The sequence below is a fragment of the Myotis myotis genome, unplaced genomic scaffold (assembly GCF_014108235.1).
Source record: "Myotis myotis isolate mMyoMyo1 unplaced genomic scaffold, mMyoMyo1.p scaffold_m19_p_3, whole genome shotgun sequence".
Taxonomy (NCBI): Eukaryota; Metazoa; Chordata; class Mammalia; order Chiroptera; family Vespertilionidae; genus Myotis; species Myotis myotis.
The window spans coordinates 60,437,466-60,462,943 of NW_023416335.1; the positions used below are offsets into that span (position 1 = coordinate 60,437,466).

At 36.5% G+C, this 25,478-nt stretch overlaps 2 protein-coding genes across 6 annotated transcripts in view; one reads left to right on the forward strand and one right to left on the reverse strand.

The window, feature by feature from the left end:
- Positions 1–24,810, forward strand: part of DIS3 (DIS3 homolog, exosome endoribonuclease and 3'-5' exoribonuclease) — a 37,575-nt gene extending 12,765 nt beyond the window's left edge. For 3 of the 4 annotated variants that reach the window (XM_036301806.1, XM_036301808.1, XM_036301809.1), the window contains 15 exons: positions 951–1,064; positions 1,182–1,319; positions 1,880–2,026; positions 2,427–2,543; positions 2,793–2,894; positions 8,653–8,717; positions 8,805–8,889; positions 10,420–10,547; positions 12,491–12,577; positions 14,761–14,917; positions 17,415–17,629; positions 17,734–17,902; positions 18,028–18,186; positions 18,893–19,015; positions 19,610–20,570. In XM_036301806.1, coding sequence (XP_036157699.1) covers positions 951–1,064; positions 1,182–1,319; positions 1,880–2,026; positions 2,427–2,543; positions 2,793–2,894; positions 8,653–8,717; positions 8,805–8,889; positions 10,420–10,547; positions 12,491–12,577; positions 14,761–14,917; positions 17,415–17,629; positions 17,734–17,902; positions 18,028–18,186; positions 18,893–19,015; positions 19,610–19,693 — 1,890 coding nt within the window. In that variant the 3' untranslated portion in view covers positions 19,694–20,570. Of the gene's footprint in view, positions 1–950; positions 1,065–1,181; positions 1,320–1,879; positions 2,027–2,426; positions 2,544–2,792; positions 2,895–8,652; positions 8,718–8,804; positions 8,890–10,419; positions 10,548–12,490; positions 12,578–14,760; positions 14,918–17,414; positions 17,630–17,733; positions 17,903–18,027; positions 18,187–18,892; positions 19,016–19,609; positions 20,571–24,622 lie in introns of those variants that run through there. The other variant, XM_036301807.1, reaches the window with a different exon arrangement.
- Positions 24,763–25,478, reverse strand: part of BORA (BORA aurora kinase A activator) — a 31,847-nt gene continuing 31,131 nt past the window's right edge. For both annotated transcript variants that reach the window (XM_036301816.1, XM_036301815.1), the window contains one exon: positions 24,763–25,070. In XM_036301816.1, coding sequence (XP_036157709.1) covers positions 24,975–25,070 — 96 coding nt within the window. In that variant the 3' untranslated portion in view covers positions 24,763–24,974. The remainder of the gene's footprint in view (positions 25,071–25,478) is intronic.

Sequence of the window (25,478 nt, forward strand, 5' to 3'; positions counted from 1 at the left end):
ATTGAACAAAATTATAGTTCTACACAGAGTTGATTTTTTTTCCCTCTATTTCAGTAGTCTTCTTTTAAATGAATATCTGAATTGGCTCAAGTAAACAGGTTTAAGTACAAAAAGACTGTTAACTTGAGTATGAAACTGGAACCAGTGAGTTTTAAGTAAATAAAATTAAAATTTTCTGAAATGCTTTTATGTAATGTTAAAATTCCCTTAGTATAATAGATGTTCTACTGGGCCTTTATATTTGGGTCTGTTTAATAAGCCCTTCTCCATTACCATATTTATTATGAAAGAGAATACTTTCGGTTGTTCTTAGGAGCCAAAGTTTACCTGATATGATCAGTTTATTTCCCTATTTTAGAATTAACAGGAATAATGTAATTATTCATACATTAGTGGTTCTTTTTCCATGAATTACATTCTGGAGTCTTACTATGACATTGTGCCTGTAGAGTCTAGGCCAAAAAAGAGTGTTTAGAAGTGAAGTACCGTAAGGTTCTCTTGCTGTTTCTAATAAATATCCTTTGGATTTTTATTTTGGATAAAAAAAGAACCATTAAAGATATATCTCTTTTTTTAAGGATTTAATAAATGCCAGGCAGCTAATTAGTGCATACTACTACTAAAATCCTAGTCTATTAAATCCCAGACCTCTGTATGTGTTAGTAAATCATGATATTAAAATTGAAAAAGAGTTGAATTCTGACATACTTATTCAGTTATATTAATTTTTTTCAGTTATCTCTTTGTAGTCCCTTATTATTATGGAAAATGTCCATGCTTTGGTTTGGCATGCCATTGCCTAGAATTTTGAAACATCAAGATTCTGTATTTTTATGACATAATTTAGGGCCTGAAAATATTAGTATCCACATTTGTATTTTAATTATGAAGGGAAATTGTGTCATTGTACTTAAAAGAAAAATAACAAGATTTTTATTTTTAAATCCCAGCTGAAGACTGCTGTAAATGAAAAAATGTTAAAACCTACAGGTAGAGTTGTAGGAATAATAAAAAGGAATTGGAGACCATATTGTGGCATGCTTTCCAAGTCTGATATTAAGGAGGTGAGTAGAGAGTATATTGCAATGTAATAAAAAATGATATAATTTAATAGAACTTAGAGCCTTCATCCTGTGACTTTCTGTGTGTATGTGAAATATTTTTTTTCTAATTTTCTCTAGTCAAGAAGACACCTCTTTACACCTGCGGAGAAGAGAATTCCTCGAATTCGGATAGAAACCAGACAGGCATCTGCATTGGAAGGACGGAGAATTATCGTTGCTATTGATGGATGGCCCAGAAATTCCAGATATCCGAATGTAAGTTTGAATGAGTAATTTTATTTTAGAGTAATTTATTTAAAATTTGGGAATAAAATTGATTCACTTCGTGAAACTAGAATATGCTTGTTTGTAAACTTCATACTTAAATTTAGGGATATTTCACAAAATTACTTGATAAGTAGTGCATCCAATTTGAAAATTAATCTTATGAAATTCCAATGTAAATCATTTGGTTACTTTTACTCAATTTTTCAAACAAATAACTTTTGATAGTGACTACAAAAATGGTGTTTAAGACCTACGTAGATGCCAATAAACAGATTTTAAAGCTACTATATTTGAAGCACATTTTAAACTTGAATGATTATAGGAAATAATCTAGGCCGTCACTAAAGTCTTCATCATAAACACTTGAGAATTGTCATCTTTATCGGCTTTAATTTACCAAGGAGTCATTTCTAAGAAGTAGTTATGGGTACATTTAGAAATATTAAGGTTACATATAAATACTCAAGAGCTCCGTGTGATAATAAAATATAAATTACCTAATAAAAAGTGATAAAATATACCTTTCTAATAATAACTTTTGGTTTTAGGGACACTTTGTGAAAAATTTAGGTGAAGTTGGAGATAAAGAGACTGAAACAGAAGTTTTGTTACTTGAGCATGATGTTCCCCACCAGCCTTTTTCACAGGCTGTCCTTAGCTTTCTACCAAAGATGCCCTGGAGCATTACTGAAAGCGTAAGTTGATAAGAATTCTTAGTGATTTTATAAATGACTATATCTGGTTTAATTTTGTTTGAATTCTGTATGTGGTTTTAAATATGCAGAAACTGTGATTTCCCCCTCCCCCACATTTAGTTAGTTAAAGGTCTCTTAGCTATTACAGAAATCACTTGCTTTACTAAAAGATAATTTTTCTAGAGGACCCACACTACCTTATATCAAATTTTTCAAAGGCAAGGAAACCACAAGTTGCAAATCATGTCTGGTAATCATTAAGTCATAAGATGAAGTTGTTGTTTTGTTTGTTTGTTTTAAATTCAGGGTGTCCCCCTGTATAATGTTGATTTCATAAGAGCTGTGCTGCATTTGTACTACCAAAACAGTTTTTATTTCTTAATCATGTGGCATCTTGTAGGACATGAAAAACCGCGAAGACCTGAGACATCTATGTGTTTGTAGTGTGGACCCACCAGGATGTACTGATATAGATGATGCTCTGCATTGTAGAGAGCTTGAAAATGGAAATTTGGAGGTATTCATTTTGTAATTACATTCTTAATTAAATATAGTTTTGTTTTTCAGTTCATTTTCTTTTCACCCATTGTAGAATTTATTTGTGAATTATTAGTGCCAAGTATAGTTGGTTGTAGCTGCAGAGACTAATGGGCATGTTTTAAAAATTGAAATGGTGAATGTGACAGTCTTTTTTCAATTTAACTAAATTTATTAAAACTCTATCCAATTAAACATGTTGATATCTTTTTATTTTTATCTTTTTAAGGTTGGTGTTCATATTGCTGATGTTAGCCATTTTATTAGGCCAGGAAATGCTTTGGATCAGGAATCAGCCAGAAGGGGAACAACTGTGTATCTTTGTGAAAAGGTAACATCATCTGTTTCTTTTTTTCTTTTTTTTTTCTTTTCTTGGTATTGATTTCAGGGAGGAAGAAAGAGGGAGAGAGATAGGAACATCAGTGATGAGAGAGAATCATTGATCAGTTGCCTCCTGCACATCCCCTACTGGGAATCAAGCCTGCAACCGGGCATGTGCCCTGACCGGGAATCAAACTGTGACCTCTGTTTCATAGGTTGATGCTCAACCACTGAGCTGCACCAGCCAGGCATGTTTCATTCTTAATAATAAAATCATCTGAGGTGTTTGCTTAGGAAAAGACAGCCTCAGTATTTAGCGAAATTTGATGAATAACTATTACAGTAATTGTCCAGTTAGTTCATAGGGACCATGTGCACTTGTGAATTCTTGAATAGTCGAAGTTTGGAATAGTACATGAATTAGCTAAAAGACTAATAATATATAGAATAAGGTAACCTTAAATCAATGAAAATATTGCAGTGTTTTTTGTTATTGAGTGGTCCAAATATCAGGTATGTATAGCTGATAGAATTATTCAGTAGCATTTAACTTATACTATTTATGGGTAACTAATTAAAATGTACTTTTTGAGTCACACAAGCCCAGAGAGTCCCAAACAAGGTGAACCCAAAAAGACCCACACCAAGACACATCATAATTACCATGGCAAATGTTCAGGACAAAGAGAGAATCTTACAGGCTGCAAGAGAGAGACGGAAAGTTACATACAAGGGATCTCCCATTAGATTGTCAAATGATTTCTCAACAGAAACACATCAGGCCAGAAAAGAATGGACGGAAATTTACAAAGTGATGCAAAGCAAAGGACTGAATCCAAGAATACTCTATCCAGCAAGGCTATCATTCAAACTTGAAGGGGAAATAAGAAGCTTCACAGACAAAAAAAGGCTAAGGGAGTTTATCACCACCAAGCCAGCAATGCAAGGAATGCTAAAGGGACTGGTATAAAAATAAGAAATAAAAAGCTCAGAAAGAAAACAGCCACACAAACACAGAAATGCCTACAAACAACTACCTTTCAATAATAACTTTAAACGTAAACGGACTAAATGCTCCAAACAAAAGACATCGAGTGGCTGAATGGATAAAAAAACATGACCCATACATCTGCTGTCTACAAGAAACCCACCTCATTAGAAGGGACTCACACAGACTGAAAGTGAAAGGATGGAAAAATATCTTTCAGGCAAATGGAAAGGAAAAGAAAGCTGGGGTAGCAATACTTATATCGGACAAAATAGACCTCAAAGTGAAGGCCATAACAAGAGATAAGGAAGGCCACTTCATAATACTAAAGGGATCAATACAACAAGAAGATATAATCCTGGTAAACATATATGCACCCAATGCAGGAGCACCCAAATTCATAAAAAAACTCCTGGAAGATATCAAAGGAGACATCGACAACAATACAATCATAGTAGGGGACTTTAATACACCACTGACAGCACTGGATAAGTCCTCTAGACAAATAATCAGCAAAGATACAGCAATCCTAAATGACTCACTAGATCAGATGGACTTAGTAGACATCTTCAGAACACTTCACCCGAAAGCCAGGGAATATACATTCTACTCAAATGCTCATAGGACATATTCAAAAATAGACCATATATTGGGTCACAAGCAAAGTATCCCCAAATTCAAGAAAATTGAAATCATAAAAAGCGTCTTCGCAGACCACGATGGCATAATATTAGAAATAAACTACAATAAAAACAACCCAAAATACTCAAACACCTGGAAGCTGAATAGCATACTATTAAATATTGATTGGGTTACCAATGAAATCAAAGAAGAAATTCGAAACATCCTGGAAACTAATGACAATGAAAACACAACAATCCAAAACCTATGGGACACAATGAAAGCAGTCCTGAGAGGGAAGTTTATAGCTCTACAGGCCTATCTCAGCAAACAAGAAAAAATGGTAGTAAATCAGCTAACTCTACAACTCAAAGAATTAGAAAGAGAGCAACAAGAAAACCCCAGAGTGAGCAGAAGGAAGGAGATAATAAAGATTAGAGCAGAAATAAATGACATAGAGACCAAAAAAACAATACAGAAAATCAATGAAACCAAGAGCTGGTTCTTTGAAAGGATAAACAAGATTGACAAACCTCTAGCCAGACTCACCAAGAAGCAAAGAGAGAGGACCCAAATAAATAAAATCAGAAACGATAGAGGCGAAATAACAACAGACCCCACAGAAATACAAATGATTGTTAAAAAATACTATGGACAGCTCTACTCCAACAAACTAAACAACCTGGAGGAAATGGACAAATTCCTAGAAAAATACAACATTCCAAAACTCAATCAGGAAGAATCTAAAAATCTCAACAGGCCAATAACTATGGAAGAAATTGAAGCAGTCATCAAAAAGCTTCCAGCAAACAAAAGCCCAGGACCAGACGGCTTCACAGGGGAGTTTTACCAAACATTCAAGGAAGAACTAAAACCTATCCTCCTCAGACTACTACAAAAAATTCAAGAGGAAGGAACACTTCCAAGCTCATTCTATGAAGCCAGCATCACCCTAATACCAAAACCAGGTAAAGACAACACAATGAAAGAGAATTACAGGCCAATATCCCTCATGAACATAGATGCCAAAATCCTCAACAAAATCTTAGCAAATCGGATCCAGCAGTACATCAGAAAGATCATACACCATGACCAAGTAGGATTTATCCCAGGGATGCAAGGATGGTACAATATCCGCAAATCAATAAACGTGATACATCACATAAACAAATTGAAAGAAAAAAACCACATGGTCATATCAATTGATGCAGAAAAAGCATTTGACAAAATTCAACACCCATTTTTGATAAAAGCTCTCAGCAAGGTGGGAGTAGAAGGATCATACCTCAACATAATAAAAGCCATATATGACAGGCCCACAGCCAACATCATACTCAATGGACAAAAACTAACACCATTTCCCCTAAGAACAGGAACAAGACAGGGATGCCCCCTCTCACCACTCCTGTTCAACATAGTACTGGAAGTGTTAGCCATTGCAATTCGGCAAGAAGAAGAAATAAAAGGCATCCAAATTGGAAAAGAGGAAGTAAAACTGTCCTTATTTGCAGACGACATGATATTATACATACAAAACCCTAGAGACTCCATCAAAAAGCTACTGGACTTAATACATGAATTTGGCAATGTAGCAGGATACAAAATTAACCCCAAGAAATCCGAGGCATTTCTATACACCAATAGTGAACTTTCAGAAAGAGAGATTATAAAAACAATCCCGTTTACCATCGCACCAAAAAAATTAAGCTACCTAGGAATAAACTTAACTAAAGAGGTAAAAGACCTCTACTCAGAAAACTACAGGACGTTGAAAAAAGATATAGAGGAAGACATAAACAGATGGAAGAACATACCGTGTTCATGGATTGGCAGAATCAACATCATTAAAATGTCCATACTACCCAAAGCAATCTATAAATTCAACGCACTTCCCATTAAAATACCAACGGCATACTTCAGAGATCTAGAACGAACTCTCCAAAAATTCATCTGGAATAAAAAAAGACCTCGAATAGCTGCAGCAATCCTGAAAAAGACCAAAGTAGGTGGGATCTCAATACCAGATATCAAGATGTATTACAAAGCCACTGTTCTCAAAACTGCCTGGTACTGGCACAAGAATAGGCATATAGATCAATGGAATAGAATAGAGAGCCCAGAAATCGGCCCGAACCAATATGCTCAATTAATATTTGACAAAGGAGGCAAGAACATACAATGGAGCCAAGATAGTCTCTTCAATAAATGGTGCTGGGAAAATTGGACAGATATATGCAAGAAAATGAAACTAGACCACCAACTTACACCATACACAAAAATAAACTCAAAATGGATAAAGGACTTAAATGTACGACAGGAAACTATAAAAATTCTAGAAGAATCCAAAGGCAACAAAATCTCAGACATATGCCGAAGCAATTTCTTCACTGATACAGCTCCTAGGGCACTTGAAACTAAAGAGAAAATGAACAAATGGGACTACATCAAAATAAAAAGCTTCTGCACAGCAAAAGAAACCATCAACAAAACAACGAGAAAACCCACTGTGTGGGAAAACATATTTGCCAATGTCATATCCGATAAGGGCCTAATCTCCAAAATTTATAGGGAACTCATACAACTTAACAAAAGGAAGCTAAACAATCCAATCAAAAAATGGGCAAAGGACCTAAATAGACACCTTTCAAAAGAGGACATTCAGAAAGCCAAGAGACATATGAAAACATGCTCAAAGTCACTAATCATCCGAGAGATGCAAATCAAAACAACAATGAGGTACCATCTCACACCTGTCAGACTGGCTATCATCAACAAATCAGGAAACGACAAGTGCTGGAGAGGATGTGGAGAAAAAGGAACACTTGTGCACTGCTGGTGGGAATGCAGACTGGTGCAGCCACTATGGAAGACAGTATGGAGTTTCCTTAAAAAACTGAAAATGGAACTCCCATTTGACCCTGTGATCCCACTTCTAGGAATATATCCCAAGAAACCAGAAACACCAATCAGAAAGGATATATGCACCCCTATGTTCATAGCAGCACAATTCACCATAGCTAAGATCTGGAAACAGCCTAAGTGCCCATCAGTAGATGAATGGATTAGAAAACTGTGGTACATCTACACGATGGAATACTATGCTGCTCTAAAAAGGAAGGAACTCTTACCATTTGCAACATCATGGATGGAACTGGAGAGCATTATGCTAAGTGAAATAAGCCAGTCAATGAAGGAAAAATACCACATGATCTCACTCATTCATGGATAATAGAGACCATTATAAACTTTTGAACAATAATAGATACAGAGGCAGAGCTGCCTCAAACAGATTGTCAAACTGCAGCAGGAAGGCCGGGGAGGGTTGCGGGGCAGGAGGTAGGGGGGTAAGAGATCAACTAAAGGACTTGTATGCATGCATAGAAGCATAACCAGTGGACATAAGACATTGGGGGATAGGGGAGGCTAGGGGACTGTCTAGGGCGGGGGGATAAAATGGACACATATGTAATACCCTTTGTAATACTTTAAGCAATAAAAAAAAAAATAAATAAATAAAAAAAAATAAAAAATAACGTAATAAAAAGCATTATTAAAAAAAAAATGTACTTTTTGTTTTTTATAAAGTTAAGTAATGAATTTACTCTGTCACAGTTTGCTGTTTATTCTTCTTTATGTATAGTCTCATAAAGTTACAGAGAAAAATTGTGATAGTAGAGGGGAAAATTAAACTTAGTCTGTTACGAATTCATTGTCAAAGTTCTATGTAGTTTTTTTACATAAAAATTTAGTGTCATCTTTTTTAGTATTTTAAAAACACCATATCGTTTGTGGAAAGCCTTGGAGAAAGGTCCAGTCATAGAGCTAGCAGGTCTTGTGTCAGTTATCTAGTATACACTTCATATCCTGACTAGAGATTTCAGACTCTCAGAGGACAAGTAGGTGTTTAGTGTAGAGGACTTATCCTTAGATCCACTGATATGAAGTCCACTTTCCTTTCGTTGCTTTCATTTTATAACAATTTTTTGTAAGTACTTTTCTAGAAATAGACTTTTTATTTCATGTTTTCTTAATTCTATTCACAGAGACCAGAATATTCCTCCTTTCTTATTAAATTAATGCTACTTGAGAATAGAACCTCAAATAAAAAAAATGTATGGAAATAGCTAAGTAATCTGCAACTCTCTTTTATCTGTTCCAGAGGATTGACATGGTTCCAGAGTTGCTTAGTTCTAACTTATGCTCCTTAAGATGTAATGTTGACAGGTATTTATGCTTGTTTTTTCATAAGAATATAGTAGTTACTATTTTAACTGATTCCCATGAACAATTATTGTCTATTTCCCCCCATAGGCTGGCATTTTCATGTATTTGGGAAATGAATCACAATGCTGAAATCTTAAAAACGAGGTTTACCAAAAGTGCCATTAATTCAAAGGTTAGTTTCATGGTTAATATTTGTTGTTTACAATCTTTGATACTTTTGACAGTGTTCTAGAATGTTTTGAAAAAGCTTAGGCTTAAGAATAGTTAAGAATTTTTTCCCCAGTGTTACAACAAAATCTAGATTTTTGAAGTTACCAGCTTAATTCTTGATGTTATTTAGAAATGAGTTTATGTAGCCAGTAGAGGCCCGGTGTATAAAATTCATGCACAGGTAGGATCCCTAGGCCTGGCAGGCGATCAGGGCCGATCAGGGCCTTCCTTTGTTCCACACAACCCCCTGGTAGTCAGTGCACATCATAGCAAGCAATTGAACCCCTGGTCTCCTGGTCAAACTCCCGAGGGGACACTTTGCATGTTAGCCTTTTATATATATAGACTTTCCTGTATTCAGACACTGAAAGCCTGTATACTTAACATATTGTGGACCAGTAGTTTTATTGCTAGCTTTACCCAGTGGCCAGATAAGTTTCTATTGAACGAGTACAAAAAACATTTACATAAATGTTAAAGGCACGCTTTAAAATTAAATACCCATTGCATTTTGAAGTTATTTATTACATGTTATTACAAGCTAATATCTTTTTAAAGTATGATACTCTGTAAAACACTGTGTAATACGAAGCGAGAATTCTCATGATCCGTCTGCAATGTGTTAAAAAGACCAAATAGGTGGTTTTGCCCTGATTCAGGAATCCCATTCATTATCTGAAGCAGTCCCAACTCGTGACTGGTTAGCATTTTCAAAGTTGGCCTGTATACTATCTTCATATTTATTCATAGAAATTATCTTACAAATCAGTGTTGGGTTGCAGCAGACCTAGCCTGAGATTTGTGTTCAGACAGAATGTCTTCCTCATCTTTTTCCTTTTTTTGTACTTCTCCCCAATTCCCTTTATTTTTATTTTACCCTGAGTCTTCCCCTAAGTTTTCCAAACTCCTTTCCTTCCAATGTTCCATTTCTAAAATTTACCTGCTTTTTCTCTGCCTTTAACAACATTCTTTCTGTTATGGTGAACTAGCAGATGGAAAGAAAGCTGTGTTAAACTGACAGTGCTATGTGAATGATTTAAACCTTCCTAGATTTTATATTTAAACTAGAGGCCCGATGCACTTAATAAAGTTTTCTTTATTTGTTCGCCATTGTGTAGGGGATTAATATCTTGTAGAAAGTATTTCACTCTACAGTTATTATCAGAGAATAATCAGATCTTCTTATTTTCACCTTATCTGAGTATTTATACATTATTTATATGAAAGTAAGATGAGTTTAAGAAATTTATATACTAACAATACTGCCATATTACTTTAACTTAAGTTTGCTTATGTAGCATAATGCATCAGATAAGTTAATGAACCAGAAATCAGTTGTGGAGTATAAATATTACACCTAGGAATGTCTCTTTTGTTAATGATATTTAGTTTTTTCAAAAGCATGGATTTTATGTATTGGAAATATAAGAAATGTAGTAAAGTAGTTTTTATAATTTGAAAGGGTTATATTAACATATGGTTTCTTCTTTAGGCTTCCCTTACATATGCTGAAGCTCAAATGAGAATTGATTCAGCAACCATGAATGATGACATTACCATTAGTCTCCGTGGACTAAATAAATTAGCTAAAATTTTGAAAAAAAGAAGAATCGAAAAAGGGTACATTTCAAAATTATCTACTAATATAGTTCTTAATTCATTTATCTTGTTAAGATAACTTTCGAACTCTTTAAAGTGTCTTATCATGGATAATGATTATTTATTTAATAGGATGAATAAGGTCTATTATGTAGAGCAAGCATATCAAACTGGCGGCCCACGGCCACATGCCTCGTTTATTTGACCTCTGTTAGCCTTTGAGTTTGACATGCTTGATGTAGACACATGTACATCTACCTACCTTTTTAAAAAATATATATTTTTGTTTATATCAGAGAGTAAGGAAGAGATAGAAACATCAAAGATGAGAGAATCATTGATCGGTTGCTTCCTGCACATCCCCTACTGGGGATCGAGCCCCAACTGGGGCACATGCCCTTGACCAGAATTGAGCCTGGGAACCTTCATTCCCCAGGCCAATGCTCTATCCACTGAACTAAACCAGGTGGGGCTATTTTCATGGTGGGGTGTTTTTTTTTTGGCATTTTTATTTTTCTTAAATGTATCTTTAATTGATTTCAGAGAGGAAGGGAGAGAGAGAGAGAGAGAGAGAGAGAGAGAAACATCAATGATGAGAGAGAATCATTGACTGTCTGCCTCCTGCAGGCCCCCTACTGGGGATCAAGCCCGCAACCCAGGCATGTGCCCTTGACCGGAATAGAACCTAGGATTCTTCAGTCCGCAGGCCGATGCTCTATCCACTGAGCCAAACCAGCTAGGGCTATTTTCATGGTTTTAAAGTAAGATGTAAATTTGGCATTGTAACATAGCTTCTTAAAATTAGGGTAGAAAAGATATTTTTTAAGTTATAAATGGTCTTTAATTTTGTAAATAGAAGGTCATTACTGATAGAAGCTGTCATTGAATCTTCTCAGTCTTAGGAAGAATTGATAAAACAATCATTATAAAATAAAATCATATCCTTTGCCTTAAAGGAGAAGTTCTGTCTTATCTTAAATTATGTCTAAAAGAATAAATGTTATGTCCTATATAGTGGTCTGTGAAGAAAAAAGTGATCAAAATATGATCGGTATACCTTGCTTTTTTGAGTAAAGATATATTAATAAACACATAATAAATCTGATGAAGAACCTTGTAAATACTGCAGGGCAAGAAAGGAATATTTGTTGAGATTTCATTGGTAGTATTCCTTTTTTAGTTCCTCTAGTAAAAGTGAGGAGTTAAGGGAGAAAATGAATTTGGATCTCATCTCTTACTATTTTTTCCCTTTTCCATGATTGTACAAGGTAACTCAGCCTCATTAAAATTCTCAGTTTTAGATTGATTTGTAGCTCACCTGATGAAAGTAGTATCAAGGGGCAAAGAAACATTAGACTTACCTGGCTTGTGGGAATTTACTCTTCAAAGGAGAAATTGTCAAGTCATTAAATGAACCAAGCATGTAGAGCACTTAGCATAATGTTATCTGACACATAGCACTCAAATATTAATAGCCATCAGTGATTGTAACATATTAGTAGTTGTAGTTTATCAGTCTCTTCTCCATTGTTTGAGTTTATGGGGAAAATACTTTTGAACTGTGGATCTTCTAATGTCAGTGATCTACCCATAGCAGCTTCCCTCTTGCCTCTCTTCATCATCCCTCACCCCAATATATGGTTTTCCATGGTAAATAATATGCTGCCAATAACCTTCTTTATTTGTAAAAGTGATTACAAACCCATGTAACTGAAATCTCATAGTTTGGGGACAAGAAGATATGGAAAACCTCAAAAGCACAGGGACTCTTATTTTATTGTGTTGCTATTATGCTTTCTTATTAAGTGCATTGTAGATCTGTAAAACTTAACAGGTGATCCAAATCCTTCAGAAGAATAACTTGCATACTTGCTATAATCATTTTCTGTTTTAAAAGAATCACTTCCAGAATTAAGTCTGTTATTGGTTCACTTAAGTAATTCACCTCTTTAATTTTTATTTAGGGCTTTGACTCTTTCTTCTCCAGAAGTTCGATTTCACATGGACAGTGAAACTCATGATCCTATAGATCTACAGACCAAGGAACTTAGGTATGCATTTTTTTTGATGGCCATTAGATAAGATTTTGATTTTAAATGTAATGTCTGCTTTGCTAGTAAATAAAACATAATTTAGACCAAATTAGAATTTGACTAGTAATAGTTATGGTAAGTAAAAGAGGATTGCTCTGATTAATTTCCTAAGTATTTAGTGTAGAATATACTGTGGTAGGATGGAATAGTGGTCACAAGGCTTAGAAGCCAGACTGCCGAGGGTTGGATACCGCTTCTGCCGCTATTGCCTGTACAACGCTGGGCAAGTTACTTGACCTCTCGGTGCCTCAGACTAATAACTCAGAGGTATTGTCAAGAGTGCTCAGATGTTATACTTAGCTACTGTTGTTATTGTTTTACTACAGGCCCAGTGCACAACATTCGTGCACTCGGGGGGTCAGGGGTCCCTCAGCCGGGCCTTTTGCAGCCCTGGAGCCCTCGGGGGATGTCCAACTGACAGTCTGACATCCTTAGCGTTGCTGCTAAGGCGGGAGAGGCTCCCGCCACCGCCAATGTGCTCACCAGCCTTCAGCCCAGCTTCTGGCTGAGCGGCACTCCCCCTGTGGGAGTGGACTGACAACCAGAGGGTAGCTCCTGTGTTGAGTGTTTGCCCCCTGGTGATCAGTGCACATCATAGCAACTGGTCATTCAGTTGTTTTGTCGATTTGCATATTACGCTTTTATTATATAGCAGCGGTTCTCAACCTGTGGGTCGCAACCCCTTTGGGGGTCGAAAGACCTTTTCACAGGGGTTGCATAAGACCATTGGAAAACACATGTAATTACATATTGTTTTTGTGATTAATCACTATGCTTTAATTATGTTCAATTTATAACAATGAAAATACATTCTGTATATCAGATATTTACATTACGAGTCATAACAGTAGCAAAATTACAGTTATGAAGCAGCAACGAAAATAATTTTATGGTTGGGGGTCACCACAACATGAGGAACTGTATTAAAGGGTCGTGGCATTAGGAAGGTTGAGAATCACTGTTATATAGGATTGATTTAGTTAAGATTTAGGAAGCAAGGAAATTGTTGGTTAAATCAGAATTAGGCCTCTTTTCCATGCCTCTTATATAAGGTAATTCTGAAATTAATTTTGCACTTATACTTTTCTTAGATGACTGAGAATTGAAATGGGAATATACTTGTTGGTTAGTTAGAATCAGTATGTGCCTCATAGCATTAGAACTAAAATTGTGGACATTGACTATATTAAAAGGCAATATCAGATTGCTTAAGAGTTTTGATGTAAGTTATGTGGATTTGGATCATGTTACTATTTTTTTTAATATATTTTTACTGATTTCAGAGCAGGAGGGAGAGAGATAGAAACATCAGTGATGAGAGAGGATCATTCATTGGCTGCTTCCTCCACGCCTCCTACTGGGGATTGAGCCCACTACCCCAGTATGTGCCCTTGACCAGAATTGAACCTGGGACCCTTTAGTCTACAGGCCAACACTCTATCACTGAGCCAAACCACCTAGGGCGGATCCTGTTACTATTAATAACTCTGACCTTGAGCAGAGAAAAATACTCAGTCTTATTATCTGCAGAAGAATAAATTATATACATATGTGTGTGTGTGTGTATATATACACACACACATACATATACATACACACATATATATATGACACAATACATATAGCACTTATAGCACAATGCCTGACCCATAATAAGCATCTAGAGTAGTTATTATAAATAAGATCTCTTCATTTGGCTGATTTATCAGTGAAAGTTTAAATTTTTAAACCAAAATTTGCAGGACAAACTTTTAATTTTTCTTAGTAAACTTTATTTTTATGAATTTATAGTTAAATAAAAATCTATTTTAATTTGGGCTCAGTAAAAGGAGGTAAAAATGTTTATGATTTAGATTTTATAAAAATTAGCAAAACTTCTGTGTTTTAATGCAATTTGTAAAGTCTTCTCTAGCACGAGATTTTCTTACACAGTAGATGCATAGTGAAAGATTATTAGCATAATAGGAGAGAAATGAAAGAGCCCTAAGTTATAAAAATATACATGTGCACACACATATGAATGTTTATATAGGAAATTTTTCTATTATCTTGTAGGTAGAAAAGGTATCCTGTAAATAAATATGATATATAGAAGTCTCAGATTCTCCTTCCTTATTTAATGATTTTTTTTGCATTGGCAGAGAAACAAATTCCATGGTTGAAGAATTTATGTTACTTGCCAATATCTCTGTTGCAAAAAAAATTCATGAAGAGTTTTCTGAACATGCTCTGCTTCGAAAACATCCCGCTCCTCCTCCATCAAATTATGAAATTCTTGTTAAGGCAGCTAAATCCAAGGTAAGGTCCTGTAGTTTGAAAAGTTATCTATACTTGTGTTGTGATCTATCCATTACACTGAATAATCTACTTACATCTCCATAAAAATGTCCTTGTTTCTTGATGCAAAAATATGCCAGTAGTTCTTAGTTTTTAATTACTGAAATATACTTCACAAAAAACATTGTGTACATTTAAGGCGTACAACATATTAATTTGATTCATTTATGTAGACTTAACACATTTCGTACCGCTCAGGAGTTTTCTCGTGTTTCACGCCCATGGAAAAAGGAGCAAATCTAGATACTTATGTAAATTTTGTTTGGTCCCTCTTCATAGAGGAAAATGTTTTACACAGTACCATACGTTACAAAAGTACTAGGAACTTTAATTGTTTAATTGTTTTTGTAAATAAAAATGTTATAATTATTGAAAAATAACACCTAAAGTGCATTATGATGATTTAAATAACGTGCAGTTTGCCCAAAAACGTGCGGTCCCTGGCGTATGTCCTAGAGATTTCTATGCGGTACGCAATGTGTTGTTATTTGCAGTACCCTAAACATAATAAGCTCCTCCATATCTCTGTGCCGTTATACATGTTCCTCATGCCTGTGTTACTTCATGCCTCCTCTGAACTGCCTAAGAGACTTATAAATAATTTCTTTCTCTTTACCTTTAACTCAGATAAACCCTCTTTATATCATGTTCCTAAGAAGGAAGTCCACTTATTGCATATATGGAAACAGGAAAAATATAGAAAGGGCAGCATTTTCTCAGCCTCATATACTTCCATTGCCTGTAGTTAGTAGATTTTCATTTAGGCATAAGTATCGTTACCCTTGGGGTGACTATGGCTTACATTGATTTTCTTTGTATCACTTGTTCAGGTCTCATCTTTCCTGTCCAGAAGAGAGCTGAAAGGAGTTGTTTTGAATTATTCTAACAGGATGGTGTTGGTTTCTGAGTTTTTAGACCATTATGGTGGGCTTATCCCTATCATAGCCATCAGAACAAATTCAGCATCTTCTCTGTTCTAAGGCTTATGCTAGAAATTGGGTGTTTATTCTTGTCTTATTTCTTCCTAAAACCTGGGTAGAGGAAGGAGGGTTTAAGTATGTTTGCCACATCTCCCAATGAATAATAATGCAGCTAAATTTGATGTACCACAACATTGAGTGGTAGTGACCAATATAGTTTGTCTCTGGCCTTTAATTCTAATTTGAATGGAAGGAAAATGTCTGCAGAGAAAATCGAGACATACAAATCTGTTTTGATTTTTTTTTTTCCTACCCAGCAAAGATTAGGAAGACACAAATTGGGCTTTGAGAAACAGCACTGCTGCTCCCACCATCCTTTCTTGAGAATGTTGATACTTCAGTGTATTTAAATGCATTCAGAAAATGTTAAGCTTTGATGTTGCACAGAACAATTATTGCTTTTTATAAATTTAGTGGAGGCCCTGTGCATAAAATTCGTGCACGGGGGGGGGGGGTGTCCCCTCAGTCCAGCCTGCACCCTCTACAATCTGGGACCCCTTGGGGGATGTCCGACTGCCAGTTTAGGCCTGATCCCCTAAACCAGCAGTCAGACATCCCTCTCACAATCCTGTACTGCTGGCTCCTAATTGCTCACCTGCCTGCCTGCCTGGTTGCCCCTAATTGCCCCCCCTGCCGGCCTGATCGCCCCTCACTGCATCTGCGTTCCGGCCTGATCACCCCTAACTGCACCCCCTGCCGGCCAAGTAGCCCCAACTGCCCCCTCCCTGCTGTCCTGGTCACTCCTAAGTGCTCTCCCTCCCTGCCGGGCTGGTTACCCCTTACTGCCCCCCCTGCCAGCCTGGTTACCCCCAACTGCCCCCCCCCACTGGCCTAGTCACCCCTCACACACACCCCCCGCCAGCCTAATTGCCCCCAACTGCCCCCCCTGCTGGCCTGGTCGCCCCCAACTACAACCCCTCCAGCCTGGTCGTCCCTAACTGCGCCCCCCCCCCCCCCCCGCCAGCCTGGTCACCTCTTACTGCCCCCCCATGCTGGTCTGGTCACCCCACGCAGCCTGCTGTTCAGTCGTTTGATTGTCCCTCACTAACCCCCTGCCAGCCAACTTGTGAGGGCGTGAGGGTTAATTTGTATATTACCTCTTTATTATATAGGACTGAGGCCTGATGCACAAAATTTGTACAAGAGTAGGTCTTCCTTCCCCTGGCTGCCAGCATTGGCTTCCCTCCGGCACCCGGGACCTGGGCTTCCCTGCGGCCACTGGCAGGCACCTGGGACCCGTGCTTCCCTCACAGCCCCAGCTTCCCCTGGAAGGTTATCCGGAAGGACATCCGGTCTAATTAGCATATTATGCTTTTTATAAATTTATTTTTAGTTCCCTAGGTGAGGGATAAAAGGTATAAACACATATCTGATCAGAAATAAACACTTATTATCTGTTCAATTTGATTTGTTATATTTTGGATACATGGTGGTACTGATTTTAAAATGTAGTGCTCTTTCCCTCCTCTTTTTCACAGAATTTGGAAGTTAAAACTGATACTGCCAAGGCTTTGGCTGACTCTTTGGATCAGGCTGATTCTGCTACTTTCCCATATCTAAACACTCTGTTAAGGATATTAGCCACTCGCTGCATGATGCAAGCTGTGTACTTCTGCTCTGGAATGGATAATGATTTTCATCACTACGGCTTAGCATCCCCAATATACACACATTTTACTTCACCCATCAGAAGGTACTTTTTCCTTTTGAAATGAAAGGAAATAGAAAATAGTTAATTTTGATAAGACATTTTAATGCTGATGTTGCATGGTTCTTGTTTCACCTTTATATATCTAGATATGCGGACATCATTGTTCATCGGCTGTTGGCTGTGGCTATTGGGGCTGACTGTACTTATCCAGAGTTGACAGACAAACATAAGCTTGCAGATTTATGTAAAAATCTTAATTTTCGGCACAAAATGGCTCAATATGCCCAACGTGCATCAGTGGCTTTTCATACCCAGGTATTGCCCTCTCTTGATAATATTAGGAGAGATGAAGTTTTATTCATTTTTAATTTATGTTCAGAATTGTTTTGTTCATTTAAAAATATTTAAGACAATTCTTAAGGTTGTATTTTATTTTACAGCTATTTTTCAAAAGCAAAGGAATAGTAAGTGAAGAGGCCTATATTCTTTTTGTGAAAAAAAATGCTATTGTGGTGTTAATTCCAAAATATGGATTAGAAGGTACAGTCTTTTTTGAAGAAAAGGACAAACCCAAGCCACGGCTTATTTATGATGATGAGGTATAGTATTTCTAATTTTTTTATTTTTGTTTTCTTTTGGTGGGGGCGGGGGGACAGGCACTTTGTTTTTTGATAGGTTAATGGTACCTATAAAGGGTACCTAATAAAGGGTAAAATTGTTTTTTGTACCCTGCAGAATTTAATTGTGCCAAACAATTATACTCAGTTTCTCAGGATATTGTCCAGCATACAACATTGGCCATGGTTTCTTTTATACCATGTAAAGTTTCCCTCTCTAAGGAAAACTTGAATTACACTTTCCTTAGGTGCAGAGATGGATTAAAGTGAAGGAATAAATAAATGACTGTTTAGAGCCCAGCGAAGGGAATTTTTTAACTTGTTTGCAATGTCACTTATCTGACACACTCCCTACTTCCCTAACCTTAGTAGAACTGCAAAACAATAATCTCTGCCTTCAGTACCTTTGTGTATTGTTCTCAACAATGTGCTGGTGAGACTCCTGAGAGTAATGAATATATATTGGGACCATTTTTTTTTTCTTTATTTATATTGGGACCATCTTAATGAGAGGAGGAACTATGGTAGCTTACATTTGTGTGAGGTTACTAAATTAGTGGTTTTTGTTATATTGAACATCTTATTAAAGTAAAATTTTAAATTAATATGAAAGGTAAATTATAAAGAATTGGAACAAATCCCAAAGTCTGTAGAAGTAATTAAACATTGCAAAATGTCTCTTGTTTAGATACCTTCACTTAAAATAGAAAATACTGTGTTCCATATATTTGATAAAGTTAAAGTGAAAATCATGTTAGACTCGTCGAATCTTCAGCATCAAAAAATTCGAATGTCCCTAGTAGAACCACAGGTAAGGCAAACTTATGTTGTAACGGAATGTATTTTGTGAAAGACGGATATAGTCATGTTATTTCTGTTTAGTGATAGAGGGAATTCTTTAAGTGTGGAGGACAAATATTTGCATAGCAATTCTTATTTCTCACTGATCTCCCTAGGCTGGAGGATCCTAGTTACCTAGGTTTCTTCTGAGGTCATTGGTACCAAAAGCAGAGCTCTTTGAGATCTCTCGCCTAGTCAATTTTCAGTTTTATCAGTTTTGAAGTTGCATTTTTGAAGATAAGACATTGGTTCTTAACTTCTGTTTTGCCCCATCACACCTGCTCTGATGCTGACAGTCACAGTGGCTCATCTAGGATAATTGGACGTGTTAAACACATACTTCCCAAATGACTTATTTCTCATGTGTTGATATCATGTCTAACATTTTGAACACTGTTACCCTGTGTGTGAAATATATACTTTGTATGGAAAACCTTTTCCCCATCTACCCCTATATCCTTATGAAATTGAAAGTATCAGTGGGGAAAGGGGAAATGAGAATGAGATTTATTCCTCATTTTATAGTTTTACTCAACCTAATTTTCCCCCATTTGTATTACTTTAGATACCAGGAATAAGTATTCCTATTAATACTTCAAACATGGACATCAGTGAACCAGAGAAAAAGAAGAAGAAGCTTGAAAAATAGCTATATCCAGCAAAAAAATTTCAAGGGTTGGTTTCCTTTTAATAAAATTAATAACAAACAAACAAACAAAAAAATTGAGAGAACATTTCTAATCCTAAGAAGTGTGTGAAACAGTTTATTTTAAAGTGCATTTTAATAATTTTAAAAATGTACATTTTTATTGAACTGTTGTGTCTGTCCCATCATTTACTTCTGGAATGAACAAAGCTATTTATGCAGAAAAATTGAGTTGAATATCCATCCCTTAAATAGTGAGGATAGCAAATTCAGGGATCTGTAAAGATCATTTAAAGGGAGCATTCATGCTCTCATTGAAGAGCACATTAACTTTGCAAAAGTGATTTGACTATTTAATATTGATAGAAAAAAACTACCATTTCCCTATGGAGAAAAATAGAATGTTTTTAGAAGCAAAGAACCATCTATCTAAATCTTGAAAGCTGTGTTTTTTAGTATGGCAGTGTTTGGATTTCAAGACAATTAAGATCTGTTGGGAATTCAGTAATCTGTGCTGTCTTTAATTTACCTAACTTCCATTATGTACTCTCTGTTAGAAAGCCTCTTGCAGTTCCTAAATGATGCTTGAACAGTTGTGTGTGTTTGGGAGTTGGATATTGTAGGAAGGCAAGACTGGAAAAATAGTTGCTTTATGCTAGGTAATAAGAGTGATCATCATTCTTGACCTTCACCTCAAATATCTCCCCCAAATAAGGGATTAGGACCCAAAGAAGGACTGAAGAGTATTTTAAATGTCACATCATGTTACTTATAAAATAAAAAGTAGGTAATGAATGGCTTTTAAACTTCCTATGTATCAGATTATATTGGAAAGGGGGATTGTGTAAATAAATATTAAAGCGAACAAATTGAAGTTTTACCATTTGATGTGTCAGAGTGACTACTTCCCTTGTTAACCACAAAAATTAGTAATGATAAATTGGTGCTTTCAAAAATATTTTGAGTTACCTTAAAACATTTTACTTGGCTTATTCAATCTCTAAAGTACCTACAGTGTACCAGGCATATCACCAGTTAAGTAAACTGCCTGTGCCTTGAAGGAACTTGCGGCACAATGAGAGAATTGGCATATATGTCAGAGGTATACTAAGTGGGAATAATTACAGTGTGTACTTTTAGGCGCTCAGAAATTATTAAATGATTTGTTCCAGTGTCCTGTTACTGAGGAAAACACCCACACACTGAGGCAGAAATTGTTTCAGTTGAACGAAGATAGCTTTGAGTTGTCCTGGGTCCAAGTAATGGACAAAGACAAGAGCAGAAGTCAACAACCTTTTTGTAAGGGCCAGACATTTAAGGATCTGCTAGCATGCAGTCTGTTACCACCTGAGTACTCAACTCGTCTGCTCTTACAATGTGAAGCAGCCATAGACTGTGTAAACAAACGAGCATGGCTATGTTCCAACAAAACCTTATAGACACAAATTTAAATTTCATAATTTTCATGTGTCATAAAATATTATCCATTTGATTTCTCCCTCCCCAAACTACTTTAAAATTCTTGGCCAAAGGACCATAATTTACCTGTAGTAGAGGAACAGGGAGGCTTCTTGGTAAAGCAAGGAGGCTATAACTGACCTTATGTCTATCTTTCCAAGTTTGTTCTCTTCTGTCTCATTTATGAGGAAGGCCTAATTCAGGCATCAGTCCCTATTGAGTAGTTCAAGATGTCCAGAAACCTTTTCCCCCTTTAAAGCCTTTGCCTTGGTATCTAAAATGCTACTTGTGCCAGTTCTTATGCTAAGTAGCTTACTTGGAATATTTTACTTAAGAAGCTCTGTTAGGTAGGACTATTATCCCTTTAACAGATTAGAAGATTGAGGTTTTCATGGCCCAATTCTAGTAGTTAAGTGACAGAGGTGGTGTTTGAATCCACGTTATAGTCACTATTTGTTCACTGTTTCTTCACCTGTGCTATTAAAAAAAACTCACACAAAACATAGCCAGGGAAGCTCCTTCCCCTAGAATTTAGAACTCTTAAGTATAGCAATAGTCTTAAGTTGATATCAATTTAAAACCTATGTGATTAAGGACTCAACTTCCTAATGAAGTATCTTAAGCAATGGACCTAGAGCAGGGGTGGGCAACCTTATTGTGAGTGTGTGCCAAAACTAGCAAAATCTCGGACTCAGAATTCTTCTGCGTGCCAACCCTAATGTTTTGAGAACATGTTACGCCTACTTGATATCTCTTAAGGTGTACGTATGTGAAGAACCTTGAAGAAATAATAAAATTCATTCGAGCGACAAAAACACAGTATATGATGATGAAAAATACATTTATTTTTTAATGTATACATGTACACTGATAGTCCAACAGAAAACTTTATGACTCCGTTTGATATTATCAGTGGGACTTTTGCTGCTGCATCACTGATGACAGAGATTTTACATCAGGTTTATATTTCGTGACCTTCAGAGATATGCACGAGCTACTACTTTCATCCGTCAGGCTACTCCTTTTACGAGACTTAACAAAATTCATCACTGAGAACAAAGATTCACAAGCATATGTGGATGAAACCAAAACACTGGTCGGATCTAGGAAGGCAGGGAGAGTTAAGGCAGAGGCATAGAAATTGCTCTTCCCCTCTCGTCAATCCATGTCTGTGGTCTTTAAGATAACTTGTTATGTGAAATTATTTATCTAAGATTCGCCTACACTGAATTTATCTGAAAAATAAAGTCGATATTAAGAAAAAAATTGTAAATGGAAGATTATAAGAGAGGGTTTCGTGTGCCAGCAGAAGTTACTGGCGTGCCATGTTTGGCACAGGTGCCAGGGGTTGCCCACCCCTGACCTAGAGGCTAATGACTTTAATGATTAGTGTGCTGGGGGACAGGAGGAGCTAAGTAGGAGGAGTAAGAACACTTTTTGTTCCTGGGAGCATGTTCATGCAGCATCCATTTACTCTGCCGCCATCTTTAATTTCCTCAAGAAATATTTTTTGGACGTTCATGACAAGCTTAAAAGGTGCAAAAAAAAAAAAAAAGTAAAAATGACACAAAGTTACTAGGTCTTTATTTCCTAGGGCTGCACATGAACTGTTACTCATTTATGAATCAGATAATTTTTAAAAGGTGATTTATAAATGAGTATACATTCTCCAGAGGTAAAGAATATTCCCTGATATAGCCAGTCAAATACAAATTTTTTACAAGTTAGTTACATATCTGCCCAACTATTCCTAGGTCTAAAGCCCTAACAGGAACTCCATTGTCACCCAGTTCCCACTGTTGATCCTGGTTCTACCATGTTCCTATTCCTCTCCCTAGCCAAATTGACTTGGAAAGGATGTCTTTACCCTAAGGATGGAGAATATTTTGGGTATCCACATTTATCCACTAATGAGAACAGTAATATATAATATGAAGATGCTGAGAGTACTACCTTTCTAGTATTTACACTTTTTAAAGTAGTCACTAGGTCAGTTAACACTAGAACTAAAAACTTCCACATAGAAATGAACAGAGTCCAAAAATGAAAAATTTTGGAAACCTGCCTTACCTCCTTCCTACCTCGTTGATAAATTTGTTTTGTATCTAAATCAGATTTACATCTTTCACATAGGTTATAAATTTAAATTCATCTGTACTTTCACAGTTCCACATGTTCTCAGAACTGCTAAGTGCAGTAAGGCTTACTAATAAGCAGTTCATTAACCCTGTAGTGATACCGTTGTAATTAGCTAGTTATTAACACTAGATTGCCCAAGGAAGTTACTTTGACTGTTTTTTAATTTCAATTAGAAAAACAATTATGTATATAAGGACACAATGTCTTAGAATTTTTTGACTTTTTTTACAACATATGAATGCGTTTATTAATTGAAGTTACCTCCCCCTCCTTCATTTCCGGTATATATATATGTGTTATACCTATATTGCCCCAAAGCAGTCATTTTGACTGCTTGGGGAAATTATGACTCTTATTATTGAATTGAGTAAATTTCTTATATGACCAGTTCGGCTCTGTATTGAAATAACAGTTTTCATTTTTTTTTCAATTACCGTCACGTGATAACATAAAAGTACATGATAAATTGTCGATACTTGATCAGTTGCAGTTGCTCAATTAGCTAAACTAGTACTTGTTATTCGAATCTTTATGCAGTGATACTTGTTCTAATAAGTTGTTTATTGTATTTCTTTTGCGCCCTAAATTCATGAAAGAAATGTCGAATAGAAGTGAATTATTGGAAAAGCTAAGGAACATAAGTGAAGAGTGCTCCGATATTATTCTTTCACAATGCAGTCATTTTGACTGCTTTTGGGCAATATAGGTATATACTAAATTTCAGTCTTTCTAGTGTTAATGATAGGAAAGGAGCCAAGGGAAGTCAAGACATTGTAGGCATGTCATTTGCGCAGCTTCACCAGGAAGCTGCTACAGCTTTCACTCCCCAGGGAAACACCAGCTTATTTCCTGCAAAACATTGGGGGAAAGGACTGGACAAAGAGAAGATAGCCACATGCCTAGTAAAATTGGGGTGACATAGGGAAGGTGCTTATCTGTTCATTACACCTGGGAACAGAAATTAACCAGAATGGGTGTGACCACTGCAAGTACGTGAAAATTTGGGAATACATAATGGCTTTAACAGGAGTTCTCTCTTCTTGCTCTTGACACATTCTCTTGGCTTTCCTGCCTTCGCCTCCATGGCCCAGGGCCATGGGGACCCCATATACCATGGACAGTGGGGAAATAAGCTAAGCTAGGCAGTTGCTGGGCTGCACCTGGCTCCATCATGGGAAGGACATTGACACTGGCTCTGATTTTAGCTCTGCTGAAGTCCCAGCTACACTTCTTTTATGACTGGACTAAAGGAAAGGGGAGTTAGGAAACCCAAGGGTGTAATTCCACAGAAATAAAGCTTTCTATCCTTTCTCATCCTCCTTTGGTGGCCTCCAGAAATTCTTACTCCAGCAGTACCCCAAGAACTCCACTTCCACAAGCTACCAGGAGAAACGAGGCCTTTCCTCCTCCCCGTTATGACAGGATAGAGCAGTCAACGCTCTTAAGTTTTTTATTGTAAAACACATCACTCAAGGTTAGTACAAAAATATTTATTGACAAAAAATAAACTTGTACTTCAGCAACTTGTTGAAAGCTCCAGGTGCTTTTCTGATGTTCCTAGGTCACTAAGTCCTTGATTTGTCACATTGAGGAGGGAAAGAAAAAAAGCTATGCTTGTTAGTTGAAGCAATTTTCCCCAATAATGACCATAAATAATAAGCGAGAAAAAAAATAAGCGAGGAGCTATTCAGCGATAGTCTTTGGTTCTGACAGAGGTGCTCTGTGGACTGCTGCATTGAGGATTTGCTGCTTTCATCCAACACCTCTGGGTCTTATGGTCTTGCTGTGAATGAAGAAAATACCTTATTTTCAGTTTAAATAGGACTGTTAGAGGATGCAACTATTATGAGAACTTTTTAAAATCCAAATGCAGATTCTAAAGGGACAGTGAAGATAGGGTTTTTTACTCATCAATATGTAGTATCAAAAAGTATTTCCTGACTGGTTTTGGGCAATCAGAGCTGAAGTGTGTGGCTCCTCATTGACCTAGAGAGTATATATAGAGGCCAGGACCCTTTGAGTAGGGTCTGTTGCCTCAAGAAAGCCAAACTTACTAAGAAGATATTGTAGACTAGTGGAGATAAGGAATAAGGCTCCAAACACAAGGATGGATGAAGAAACTGCAAGTACTAAAGCGAATTGGAAGTCAGTTTCTCAACTGGATGACCAAGAAATGGATAAGGTCAGAATA